At 43.2% G+C, this 12,997-nt stretch overlaps 1 protein-coding gene across 6 annotated transcripts in view; it reads left to right on the top strand.

The window, feature by feature from the left end:
* The window catches only part of PRPF18 (pre-mRNA processing factor 18), a 102,870-nt gene extending 93,030 nt beyond the window's left edge, over positions 1-9,840 (top strand). For all 6 annotated transcript variants that reach the window (XM_053225319.1, XM_053225316.1, XM_053225318.1 and 3 more), the window contains one exon: positions 8,523-9,840. In XM_053225319.1, the coding sequence (XP_053081294.1) occupies positions 8,523-8,603 (81 nt within the window). In that variant the 3' untranslated portion in view covers positions 8,604-9,840. The remainder of the gene's footprint in view (positions 1-8,522) is intronic.
* Positions 9,841-12,997: the final 3,157 nt, after the last annotated feature.

The raw sequence follows: 12,997 nt of genomic DNA on the forward strand, positions 1-12,997 counted from the left end.
GGAGGCCATCTCCATACAGTTACTTCTGGGTTTCGGTAACTACAGTCCTTCTTGCCCCTTCAGAGCACAGGCTGGCTACAGCTTCCCAGTAGTGCTAGTTCGGGGACACTCTGCTGTCTCTTGTTGGGCCCAAGTCCTGCCCATGCCTTTGCAGAATTGTTGGAATTACTGCCATCACATGTTCAAGTTTGATTGTGCTCTTTGTCTCCTGATGATAGTGTCCCGAATACATGTAGATTAATTGATCTGTGTACTGTATTATAACACAGATTTCTTTGGTGATTAGATGATGAAGGAATAATACTCCTTCCAAATACTTTTCATGAGGTTTCACTGTTATGAAAGGCAAATGTCCTGTAATCTTCTCTGGTGAGTTGTTGTCAGTAATCCAGATGAGTAAATTCCCTAGTAAAGACATCATGTCAACATTTTCTGTCAATTAGTTCAATCTATATTTCGGGCTCTGGGTATGTTTCGCCTACACTAGGATTTGCCAGATTTACTTGTTCGTGGAATATTTGTGAATTTATAATCATGTGTTGCTGAAAATGGTATAGCAGAAACTTGCATTACTGCACTGAGTGGCACAACTTGATCTGTATGTCGAATATACAGTATCACGGTTAGCTGCTAAACATTCCCTATGCGTCCCTATGCAAATTATACGTCACACTTGTGGGCCGTGTGGCTTCATGCTACCTCCTGGTGTTCTTGGCTGTGCTAAACCGTTTCTTAAAGGCAAGTTATCTCATGATAACAAACTGTTTACCCATGTAGTACTCTCTGCTGTATTACATTTTTAGAGAAAAATATGGCTAGCATTTATCAATCAGACACATCACCTTTTAATATCATGGAATGCCAGTGTTCAGTAGAAACACATTTTGGGGAATGCTGATCTAAGCTGTGTGTGTTTCGTTTCAACTGGCAGCTTCACTGATAACAAATATTTAACTTGGGGTATTACATCGTCTGTTTCTTAACTACATGCGTGAAAAAAAGTCAGATTGCCTCGTCCCCTGAAAGCCTGGTAATCAAATAAAGGAAATCTTTGCCCAAATCGGTCCTTTGGTATAAATTTTCACCTAACTTAGCTAAGTGGGCAAATGCTGTTTTCAGAATGGGATTATCACTGGTCATTGTACTTTGTTGTTACTTTCTGTGAAATGATGAATGAGCCTGTGAACTGGAAATACGTTCTCTTCCAGAAAAGAAGCATCCAGACAGGTGAGAAAGAGAGCAGCTCTGTTCTTACTGTAAACTATAAAGGCACAGTGAGTCAGTCCCAGGTTACCACTTGTCTCTAAAGTTCCATTGAGTTCTGCAGATTCTGGAAATTTTTATACTTTCAGCACTTGCAGTGGGACTTTTCATCATCCCAAGTAGTGAGATCCAGATGAGTTACTTAAAAGGCTAGCATGAGTTATTTAGATGAATGCAATTTTAATGGTGTTCTTGTGTGAAAAGAATTCCGGTAAACAGTGTTTGAAGGATTGTTTTTTTCATGCTTAACTATGGGTGTTACTTGAAATTGTAGAGATTAACTTTTAATCATTAAGTACACATTTTTTGAACATCACACTTGAGGTCAAATGAGTATTCCTTCAGTCCGAAGTCAGGATTCGTTTTTAACTTAATTTTCTCATGTAAATTCATTCCTTTATTAGAACTTGGGCAGTTCGTTGCTAGAATTTTAAGTAGCTAGGTGGAAAATGGCACTCATCCCTTACTCTTGACATTCTCGGGCTGTATCACTAAGTGGATCTGTGCTTTCGTTTTCAAGGCTTTGTTCTTATAGTGTAGAATAGTGACAGGGACAGAAATAATTTCATGAAGTGTCTTCTCTGTACATCGTACAAAGATTACTTAAAAGCAACGACATTAAGTCCTAGTAACTAATGAGAGTTTGTAAAAGAAAAGGCAAATCCAGCTAAAGAATTGTGATTGTAGTTTGGTTTGGTTTTAGAAAATTATTATTTTCTGCAATAAAAAAATTGCTAATTTTTTAGTGGATGCACATTGATATAATCGTTCATTGATTTATCTGGGTGTAAACTTTCATTTTGCAGGATTCATATCCTGTATCACATGCAGGTACTCCACACTGTACCTATATTGTGTGTGTGTGTGTGTATATATTTAATGTTTTATTTCGTTTTGAGAGAGAGTATGAATGAGCGGGGGAGGGGCAGAGAGAGAGGGGACAGAGAATCTGAAGCAGGCTCTGTGTTGACAGCAGCAAGCCTGATATGGGGCTCGAACTCACAAACTGTGAGATCTTGACCCGAGCTGGAGTTGGACCCACAACAGACTGAGCCTCCCAGATGCCTCTATATTTGATATTTTTATACTTTATCTATAATATTCTAAAATGCTTTAATTAGATTTTTTAAACATTGTGAAATATACATAAAATTTACCATATTAATCATTTATAAGTGTACAGTCCATTAATTTGTGTAGATATTTTCCTAGAAACATCCTGATTTAAAAAAAAAACAGTTTGGTTGAATTTGTTTGGGGGGGAGTTATTAGGGAGCCATTAATACAAACTCTGTAGAATCTGGAAAGGTCAAGATGTGGGGCTGTTGGGCACTTCTAAAAGTCCAGTCTATGGGATGGGGCTAAAAACGAGGAATAGTGGCTGAGAATTAGGATATGTAGTCCAGAGGTTCCTTCTGCCTTACCCACGTGGGCCCTACTGCCCTTCTCCTCTAGCAGAAGACAAGTTAACCTTCTGAGGGATTTGTACTATTCGGGAAGGTTGACCTGCCATGGTGAAAACAGGATGCTGAAGTGAAAGCCTCTGTGTTAACAGGTGAGACCTGTAGTGCCTCCTCTCCCTGGGTTCCTGTGATGCTGGAAGCCTGCTCAGGAATTCAGAGGATTCTTCTCTGTGAACTGACTCAAGAGAACAGAGAAAATACTAACATTTAGTATTTCTCCAGTGACAAAACGAGATTGCTGCCGTATTGTACCCACGTGAAGCTCTGTTCTTGACCAGCCCTGCCCATTCAGGGACTTTCCCTTAGCTCTCCAGTGCCTTGTTCATAAATACAAATGTTTACCAAGGACGTTCAGACCTTTAGAGAAAGTTTACAGTGTGAAAGAGACCAAATTAGAAAACACATAGAAACACATAGAAAAAAAGGAATTCAGAGATAGAGCTGTAGTGTAAAGAACAGGAAAAAAAAACAAAAAACAAAAAAAACCTTCAATTAAAAGCTTAATTAATATCTTTAGGTAAGGCTGTAACCGTGAAGTAAGACTATGCCACAAAGAAAAGTCAGAATCAGAATGACCTCTTAGAAATCAAACATGACAGCAGAAATGTAAAAGTTAAAAGAGAAGGGTAAGAGAACGAGGGAATCAGTCTAGAGGATCACACTATTCAGATTCCAGGAAAAAGTGAACAGAGAAATTCAGGGAAATCTGAGTAATAGCAAATGAATAGGAAAGATCTCCCATCAAGGCCTAACACAGTAAAACCCTGGAAGGCTAATGCTTAAAGAAAAGACTTTAAACGCTTCTGGAGAAAAGAAACAGGTGGTTTACAAAGATTCAGGAATTAAAAAGCCGTTGCCCTTCTCGTTAGCAGTACTGGAAGCTGCGAGACCGTGAAACAATACCTGGGTAACAAGGAAAATAATTTTCAACTCAGTCATATTCCTGTCTAAACTGGCAATTAAGTGTGAAGATAGGCTAAAGAGATTTTCAGACGAGTCTCAGAATGTTTTAAAAATGTGACCTTTCAAATACCCTTCCTTGGAATCATTATAACTAACATTTATTTAGTACCTACTGTGTGCTTCACTTCACTTGAGAGCAATAATATGAGGTTGATGGGATAATTTCTGTTTTACAAGTGGGGAAACGGGGCCATGGAGAAGTTAGTTCCCAAGGCCACACAGCTAGTAAGTGTTGGAGTTCGGATTTGAACGTGGGTCATCCTCACTCCACTGTGTTGGATTGCCTCTACTTGAGGATGTGCTCCACCAAGATGAGGGAGGGAGATAAAAAAGATCCAGGAAACCAGATCCAGCGCAGGATTGGGGTGGAAGGAACTGCCCGGGTGAAGGGGAAGGCATGCTCTAGGATGGTCACAGTGCCAAGAGATCTGGAATTGATTTGTTCTAGGTTGGAACACCTAGAGGGCTCCAGGAGAAAAATGGAACGGATGTATTACCTGTTGTGTTCGGTCATTTTGAGTGTAGTTTCACTGTGGAAGAGTGAAACGGTGATACCTGCATAAACAAGCAAAAAGATAGGGAAAGATACGAAAGGACATACTGTCATAGTATACTCTGTGGCTCTGCTTTGAACAGCATTTGGGTAGACATCTGCAGTAAATCCTGAATATTGCATTCACTAGTAATTGTATTTGGGGAAGATAGGAAAGAGAAATTTGTGTGTGTGTGTGTGTGTGTGTGTCTGTCTGTCTGTCTGTCTGTCTGTCTGTGAGGGGCCAGTGGGTGTGGTTTAAGGATTAACCATCCAGACAGAAAAAGTCAAGCACTGTCAGTATAGTGTTTAGAAAGATGGCAGTAAATACCGAAAGAAACACTTAAGAGGTTTGAAATGATTATCTCTGGGGTGCTGGAATGGGGGATTGGAAAGGGTGAGGCAGAGGACTGCCATTATTTAAGTAATATGTGACTTTAAGAAAATAATGATATATATACAAAACAAGGAGTTATTGCTTAGTCCATACCCTGTGTGTTGGCAAACCTTGATGGTTCTACATTCACAGTGTATCTGCAGTCTGTTCCCTTCTCACCACCGTCACTGCTGCCACCTGGGGTCGGCCACCGACGTCTCTTGTTTGGATTATTGCAGCGTCTCCTGCCTGGGCTCGGAGCTCCTACCCTTGCCCTTCCCCTTTTTTTCCTTTTAAGATTTTATTTTTAAGTAACCTCTACACCCAACACAAGGCTCGAACTCACGACCCTGAGATCAAAAGCTGCATGCTCCACTGACTGAGCCAGCCAGGCGCCCCGTATCTTTGCCCCTCTTCAGTATCTGCACAGCACCCAGAGTGATCCATTAAAGTATGAATCGGATTATGGCGCTGTCTTACTCATAGCTCTGCAGTGGTTCCCCGGTTCATATGGAGTTAAAGCCAGAGTCCTTCTGGCCACGCCCCATATGCACACACGCCTCTTCCCTGCTTTGTTTTTGTCCAGAGCATTTATCATCATCCCACATGAGGTGGCTTACATATTCGTTTTGTTTCTTGTCTGCGTTCCCTCATTGGAATATAATCTCAATGTGTGGGATTTTTTTCTGCTTTGTTCCCTGTGTTCTCTCAGCCTAGAACAGTGCTTGGCACCCTGTCGGTACTGAAAAAAGATTTATTAAATATATGTATTGCTTACATGGAAATAAAAATGATATTTAATAGCACCAGTTTTTAAGAAGCTCTTTGCAGTAAGCTAAAGTAAGCAGCTCATTGTCTTACTGGCTTAAGCATCCTCAGGTAATTTGAAACTGAAATCCTGAGGGATCTGGTTGAAAAGATTTGTTTCCATTTGGAAAATAACCATGTGCTGTCCTGGCATTACACCCCTTTAAAAATTTGTGCCGCATCCTATCAATCCTTACTGCAAAAATATATTGTAATGTTTCGTGGTAACTATTTATGACTCACACTGTTGAATTTCACAACCTTGTGGCAGCTAAGATTTCAGACAGGATACTGGTATTTATTTTTAAATCCTAGAATCTGTTTAGTGGGGTTAAATAAGCATCACAAATATCTTCTATAAGGAGCAAACAGCCAAGTTTCCATTTCTGACAAGAAAAACTACCTCCAGCAGTCCTAACACCAGTCTGCCTTTCATTTGCTCATAATAATTCTTGCCATGTTTCGTGGCTGACTGAGACTATTTGGATTTCATCAGGGTGTTCTTTCTTAGCCTTCTCTCTTCTCACCTATTTGTTCGGAAAAGTTAAGATGCCAGATTAGTGCTATCACATCTATTTCCATGGCTACAAATCACAATTCTGCATACACATGATGAGAATTCCCAGCAGGAGAAGCTGGACTGTGAGAGGGAATGGTCTTTATCCTAAAGCAAATACCTGGTTAGCACAGGGGACAACGATGAGAAGACGTAAACGCGGAGCAGAGTGAATCACATGGTCTGTCTGTGCACCACCTGCAGGTGCCGTCTTGGATATTGGCTGAAAGATACCTTCCAGACTCCTGGTTTTTAAGTCCCAGAATGTGGACGCTCTTTGAATTTACAGAAGGACCTTGAGTAAAATGTTTGAAAATCATGATTCTCTGATGTTGCATCTGATTGATTATAGTTCAGTTCATAGAAGGGAGTTACATTGATTGGTGTTGTCTAGTTACTGTGGCCCTGAAGAGATTTTGCAGGGACTTTCTGTTGTTATTGCTTGTTTCGCTTTGCTTTTGGTGATGTCCCTGAGCTTGAACTTTGTTTGCATACTTACGTGATTACAGAGTAAGAGTTCTAAATGCTTGATGTTTTAGAGCCCTCTTACGTCACCGTACGTTTCTAGGCACTGTTTTGCCCTTTCTCCTCAGACTGCCAGGGACGCCCTGTTGTGATTGTGTTGTGTAATGATAGCCACACATTGCTTTTCCTGCTAGCCATGAAGCCCTGTCTCGTTGTGAGAGCTGATGATATTTCATCATGTCATTTTGAGGAAAGAAAATGAATCCTGAGAGAACACTAGTTAAGTATCAGGCAGTGTGCTGTATACACTTCCATATTCAGTATCGATAGAGCTCTGACCATAGTCTGCCTTTGGCCTGTGATAGGATCTCATCGTTCTTGTTAGTGTGGTAGGAACTGGGTGGTTTCAGTTCTTGTGAACCCAGGGTGAGAAACCTTAACATAATTTGTGCCAAAAGTTGCCTTGTGAGTCATTAAAATTAAGCACTGCTATTCTTGGTGGTGGTGGTTTATATATAGAATTCAGTAAAACATTGGACAGAGCACCTCCTTGTAAGCAAGGAAGTTTATAGACTGGTAGGTGAAAGAGTTAATAGGATTCATCGCTGGTTTGCAGAGCTCTTCCCGGAATTGTTCCGGACACTGGAGAGGTCTATCGTGGCATGTTGCAGGTTTCTGTTCTTGTCCCTCTGCTGTGTGTGAACTTGGGTCATGACTTAGTGGTTGCCCAGTGGTGGATGAGAAAGCTAAGAGGAATGACTAAAAACCAGATGCCAGCCAAGGATGTTGAAAGATCACAGATTGAAGGATGAGCTGAAAGAGACCAAATCAGTTTTAATAGTGACAGTTCTTGTCATCCATTTAAAGTCACTGCAGAGTTACTGGCTGGTTGAGAACTGGCCTAACTGCAGAAGAGATAGAAGGCACTTGAAATTTGTGAGGTCCTGGCAATTCCGTGTATCGTAGTTGCCTGAAGAGAATCAAAGCATGGTAGCCGATGCCAGAACAGGGTCAGTGCTGGAGTACCTCTGCTGAATTCCGAGGGATCGGCCGAGTCACATGTGGGATTTGTATTGTTTTTTCGATGATATTAGAATGTTTTTATCGGCGTGCCTGCATAGGTCAGTTGGTTGAGTGTCTGACTCTTGGTTTCAGCTCGGGTCATGACCTCAGGGTCATGGGATCGAGCCCCATGTTGGGCTCCGTCTGTGTGTGGAGACTCCCTCTCTTCCTCCCCCACTTCTCACTGTCTCTCTAAAAAAAAAAAAAATCTTAAATGCTTTTATCACGTAATATTTGGTGTACGCAAAAGAATACGTGTAATACATAAGTTATGAAATAAATAGTACCTAAAGTCCTTATTCCTAGCTTAAGAACTAGATCGTTGACTGTTTCCCTCCTCTACCCCAGAAGTAATTGTTACCCTGAATTTGTTTGTTGTTGCCTTGCTTTTTCAAAAGTAATTCCACCACACTCTGTGTATATTTATAAGCAGTACCTTTTGTTTAACAGTTTTTCAGTTTCATTAAAATGACATTATACTTCTGTAGATTTGCCGCTTGCTTTTCATATTCAACGTTGTTTCTAAGGTGTATGTGTGTATCAGTTCTCAACCAGAATCCCTCATCGACACAGTTCCCTCAGGCAGCACAGAAGATGACTTGCGACTCTTTTCTCATTTGTCACAAGGAATGTACATACGCAGGACTTGTTAGATACGAAGGAGAGCTGCTCAGTACGTACAGTGGGTGCTTGAGCTGGGCTTACCTCTGCGGTGGAGACTGCTGGAGTTCTGGCTAGTTCATTTTTACTGTTGTCACATGTTCCTTTGGTGGCCATACTAGACCGTATTCACACATTCTCCTTTTGCGGACATTTGGGTTTCCAGTGCTCTGTTGTTACTACGAGCAGCTCTGTTGTGAAGGTGTTGTGCTTCTCTTGGGTGCACGTGAGCAAACATTTCTCTGAGTGTGCATCTGAGTGGTCTTGCTGGGGGCTGCTACACTATAGTGGAGACTCTGGTAAACCAGTGAGTACTGAGAAGGGCAATTAAGAATACTAGTTCATAACCAGTCCTTATTTTCCTTATTTGCTTAGGGTTTGAAGAGGTTAATGACCATCTGCCAGAAGCACTTCCCTACAGATCCATCAAAATGTGTGGAGTACAATGCGCTGTGAAACCTGTGTGTGGCGTCTAAGTGACGAGAAACTGAAGTGAACATGGGACGGACTTCTGAAATTACCAACAGGAATGAGGGAAGAAGAAAAAAGGAGTTTCTTGAGTTTGAGTTCTACCTAATGCAGTCCTCTTGGTTTTAAGAAACAGCGTTGGCTCTCATATCACATCTGGCTGCAAACTGATTTTTGTGTCATTTACTTTAATCAAAAAATTAAGTTCTAAAGACTTTTCCTCGTAATTTAAATGTGTAGACAACTGTCACAGAAGGGGGTTTAAAATGACTTTTTCCCTCTAAACCTGAGAGTTGGCAGGTGATTATAAAGGAACATTTGAGGATGGACTTAATTATTTCTGTAAAATATGGTAATTTTCACATTGTCTTTTATGTAGTATTTATAAAAGATATTTTTATATATTTCAATGAAAATATGGAACCATTTAATGAAACTTTATAGTCCTTAAATGTTGCTGAACTTTTGCCATCTTGCAGTAGAATTTGAATGTCAATGTTATCACTGTGGAGTGTTGTTTTCTGGCATTTCAAGGCTTTTGCCTCGTAAAGAGTGTAAATCTTAGTGTTCGTCATCACTTGGGACAGATAGAATTAATAGGAAATAGAAGTTTGAAAAAGATGGTATCCCAACAGGAGTTTAAATTACATAAACCCAGTGCATCAAGGTTCAAGGTGGGGAAATGGATTGTCAAGCCAGCCCAGGATGGGGACATTTTGATGCCACTGGTTCTTCCCAGAATAGGCCTGCCTGCCCGTGTTGCCGTCCCCGGGCCCGCAGTGGACTGCGGCTCCCAGCTGCCAGCTGCCCGGCAGAGGAGCGGGATTCCGGGACCCTTGTTACTGCCCGAGTCCTAGGTCACGGGTCTGATTTTCCTCAGATGAGGACTTCTGAAGCTCACGGTGTCCTACCCAGATCATGGTGACGAATGGCTATGCCCGGGAAGTCGAGAGGACTCCGTTCCCGGAGGAAGGTGGGTGAGCGGAATACACCTGACTTGGTGGAGTGGCGCCATCGGACGGCAGCCAGGCGGGGGCTGCCAAGCCACAACTTCCAAGCTGGAGATTCCAGCGCTCCGCCCCCCGAGCGCGCCACCGTGGGCGAGTAACTTCATGTTCTCAGCCTCATTTTCCCTGTCTGCAGTGGTAGTTACTAAGCGTAGTGTGTATCTTGGCGCGCCGTTGTGTTAAAGTGAAATAAAATGCTTAGCGCACTGCCTGGCGAATGAGACCTCCGTGAATATTGGTCGTTGCGTCCTGGTCGTTAGCGTGTAGCCAGAGTAGCTTTGGCGAGGCCTGCGTTGAGAGGCCGCGTGTGCTCACAGAAGGGTGGCGGCAGTAACGGTGGTGGTAGCAGCAGCAGCCTTCGTAGCGGACACGTTCGTTAAGGCTCTGTGGCTTAGGCCTCCGTCCGGGCTCTGGGACCGCGCCCACCTTCCACGAGTGCTCAGTTGAAAAGGGGGGAGGATGCGGTAGGAGCCAGGGTCAGCGGAGCAGTAGAAGCGTGTAGATGCACACAGAGGCGCAGTCCCCTCCTCTGGCCCCTTTGGGAAGGCTTGAAAGCCACTCCTGGTCGCCGGTGTATAGCCGTGCCTATCTGATCGTGTCTGCTGTATTTTTGCACAGGGGGGCTGAAGCCCACTGCCCTGATTGAATCAGGCTTACTCCCTACCCCACTCGCCACTTTGGAAACCATTTCTTACGATCAAATTAATTAGAACTTACGGGAGCTTACTCTAGAGCAGATGAGAGACAGACTCTCAAAACGTAGGACGCTAGTCTAGACTTCAGTTGTATCGTGTTGGGTAGGGCCTGTTGATAAATAGTGTTGCATGAACACTCCCCAGATTACTTTTCTTTATTCACGTCAGGCCACAGCATGGTAGTCCGTTAATTCCACGTTGTCTTCCCATTTGCTGTTAACATTTCCACATAAGGAAGAAACTGTATTATGTGACACCAGTACCTTCTAAAATTGATCAGTATGGGTAGAAGGCTTGAAAAAAAAATGGTGACATTCTACAGTCCCGTGAATATTAACCATTTTGGGCTTGGGTAGAGGGAAGCAGGTTCATAGAAAAGTTTTCCATTTCCCTGAAATTAAAGGTCTTCTGGTAAGTGCAAGTAATCATGTGGCTCTATAGAATAGTGACCTCCCGCATTCTCCAAATCATGAAAGTTTTAGTTCAGATAGTATATATTCTGGTTTTAGCTGTTTTTAAAACGATAAAGGCATCCTTTAGAAATCAATCATAGTCCTGAAGTAACTGTTCTTTCCCTTTCCTCATTATTGCCGGCCTAGATTCCTGTCAAAGGAGTTCTGTCTCTCTGGATTCAAATTTAATAAAATGCTGGCTTTCTCTCAGAAATATGACTGCGTTTCTTGGGAATGTTCTTGCCAACTGTAAAGACCAAGCAGTGCTTTTCAGCATCGCGACACAGAGCCTGTGGCAGTCGGGAAGGCAGGGCTCTGCTTTCGGTCTTTGGGGAAAGTTAGGAAAATAAAGTTGAGGCCAAACATGATTGAGAGAGAATGAGGATGGTCCAGATCTCCAGAGAAGAAGGGGGAGGCCCCAAGAGACCAGGGCTAACGAAGGCAGCTGTCCCTGGTCGCAGAGCTTAGGGATTTGCTGCAGGCTCTGAACTCAGTGGGAATTTGGAGGAATAGGAAATAGGATTGATGGCAGGGCTTCTTAGCGTTAAGTGCTTCCTTCTGGTGACTTCTGGACCTGCTCTCACACTTCAGGTTGCCTTGGGTTTTGACCTCAGTAAATACTTTAGAAATACAACTGTCTTTTTATTTGAAAGAAAGGAATAATTTATTCTGAGAGGAAGCAGCTTAGAAAAGACCATAGCAAAGTGTTTCGGAGTCTTTGGTAGATTCGAATTTGGGGATTCCTATCGCTGGCTCCTTTTCAGCCACACAGTCACCCCTCTTAATGCTTCTTAACATAGAAGGTGGAAGGTGGGAGAACTTCGGGGGGCAGTTCGAGTGAAAGGGGAGCGTTCAGTTTCAGTGCGGCTGTTTCCTTTGAATCTTGAAGATGTGCCTCCCCGGGGATACTCCCATGAAGCCCCTCGCGGACTAGAAATGCACGGTATGGAATCATACTGCGAGTCTTGAACTATAAGCACTTTCTCACGGCATATTTATGTAAGAGTTTCCAGCTGTCCAGAGCGTCAGGAGCCAGCTTCGGTCCCCCGAGGGTCGCTATGGGAACACTGTTATGGCAACTGGTTTTCATCACAGACTCCGCAGCTCGATTGGCTGAATTATAACCACACGCCAGTACTTCGATGGTTAACGGTGTCCTTAAAGTCTTTTGAAATTTAAAAATAAGTTCTGGTGGTGGAGAATATCCAGGGGACTGCAGTGCGGCTGGCGGCAGCCATGCGGTGTGAGCTGACCCAGTCAAGATTTCGGAGCCATGCTCGTTAAAAAAAAAAAAAAAAAAAAAAATGTTTTTTACATTTACCAAAACAGCCTACTATAAAAGCTTTGATGACTTACTTATTTTTCCCCATTGTGAACTCCAGGGTCCTTTGTACAACTTGCTTGAACTAATAATCCATCGTGATTACTCTATTGAAGCAGGCCGCTTGGTTTTGTGGAGTCTCTCCTCCCCACTTTCAGGCACCAGCTTTGAAATAATAGCCTTCTCGGCTTTTCCTCACAGCATTCAGGCTTGGCACGAACTTTCACCGTGGAGAGCAGCTAAGAAGTTTGGAGCTTCTTTTTGAGTATTGTCAGTGACCCTGATCAGAAGCGTTCACCAAGCTTCTGCCAGCAGTGGGCGAGTGTCATTCGCACAGCCCACCCCCCTCCGCCTCCCCCTCCCCCCGCCCCCTCCCCCTCCCCCTCCCCCCGCCCCCTCCCCCTCCCCCCGCCCCCTGCGTCTCCCCCGTCCCCCCTCCCCCCCCTGCCCCCGTGCCTTTCTGAACTCCCAGGTTGACAGCTCGCCTAAACCAAAGTGCCTTTCCTCTCCAACTGCTCTTCCTTAAGCGCTTGGGAGAAATTGCCAACCATTAGTGTTGCAGTCTGAGCCTGGCTTAGAGTTTCTGTCGTCCTATGAGGTAGGACAGTTAAAACTTGGAACTTTCCCGACCATCACTCAGAGTAAACCGTACAAGCACATAGGTACCTAAATGCATATATAATTGAAACAAAAGCACTTACAGAGTCTTCTCTTGTATTTCTTTTAAAAACATGGTGGTGGTGACCCTAAACTGGTTGACAAACCCATTAATAATGCCTTGTGACTGGCAGTTTGAAAACCACCGATTAAAAGGAAGTATGAGTTAAGAAAATGAGCTGGCAGATGAATTCAGAGCAAAGGGACTCTAATTTTAAAAAGTGTTTTAACCCAGAACTGCTCATGTACA

This window comes from Acinonyx jubatus, chromosome B4, assembly GCF_027475565.1.
Source record: "Acinonyx jubatus isolate Ajub_Pintada_27869175 chromosome B4, VMU_Ajub_asm_v1.0, whole genome shotgun sequence".
NCBI classification, from domain to species: Eukaryota; Metazoa; Chordata; class Mammalia; order Carnivora; family Felidae; genus Acinonyx; species Acinonyx jubatus.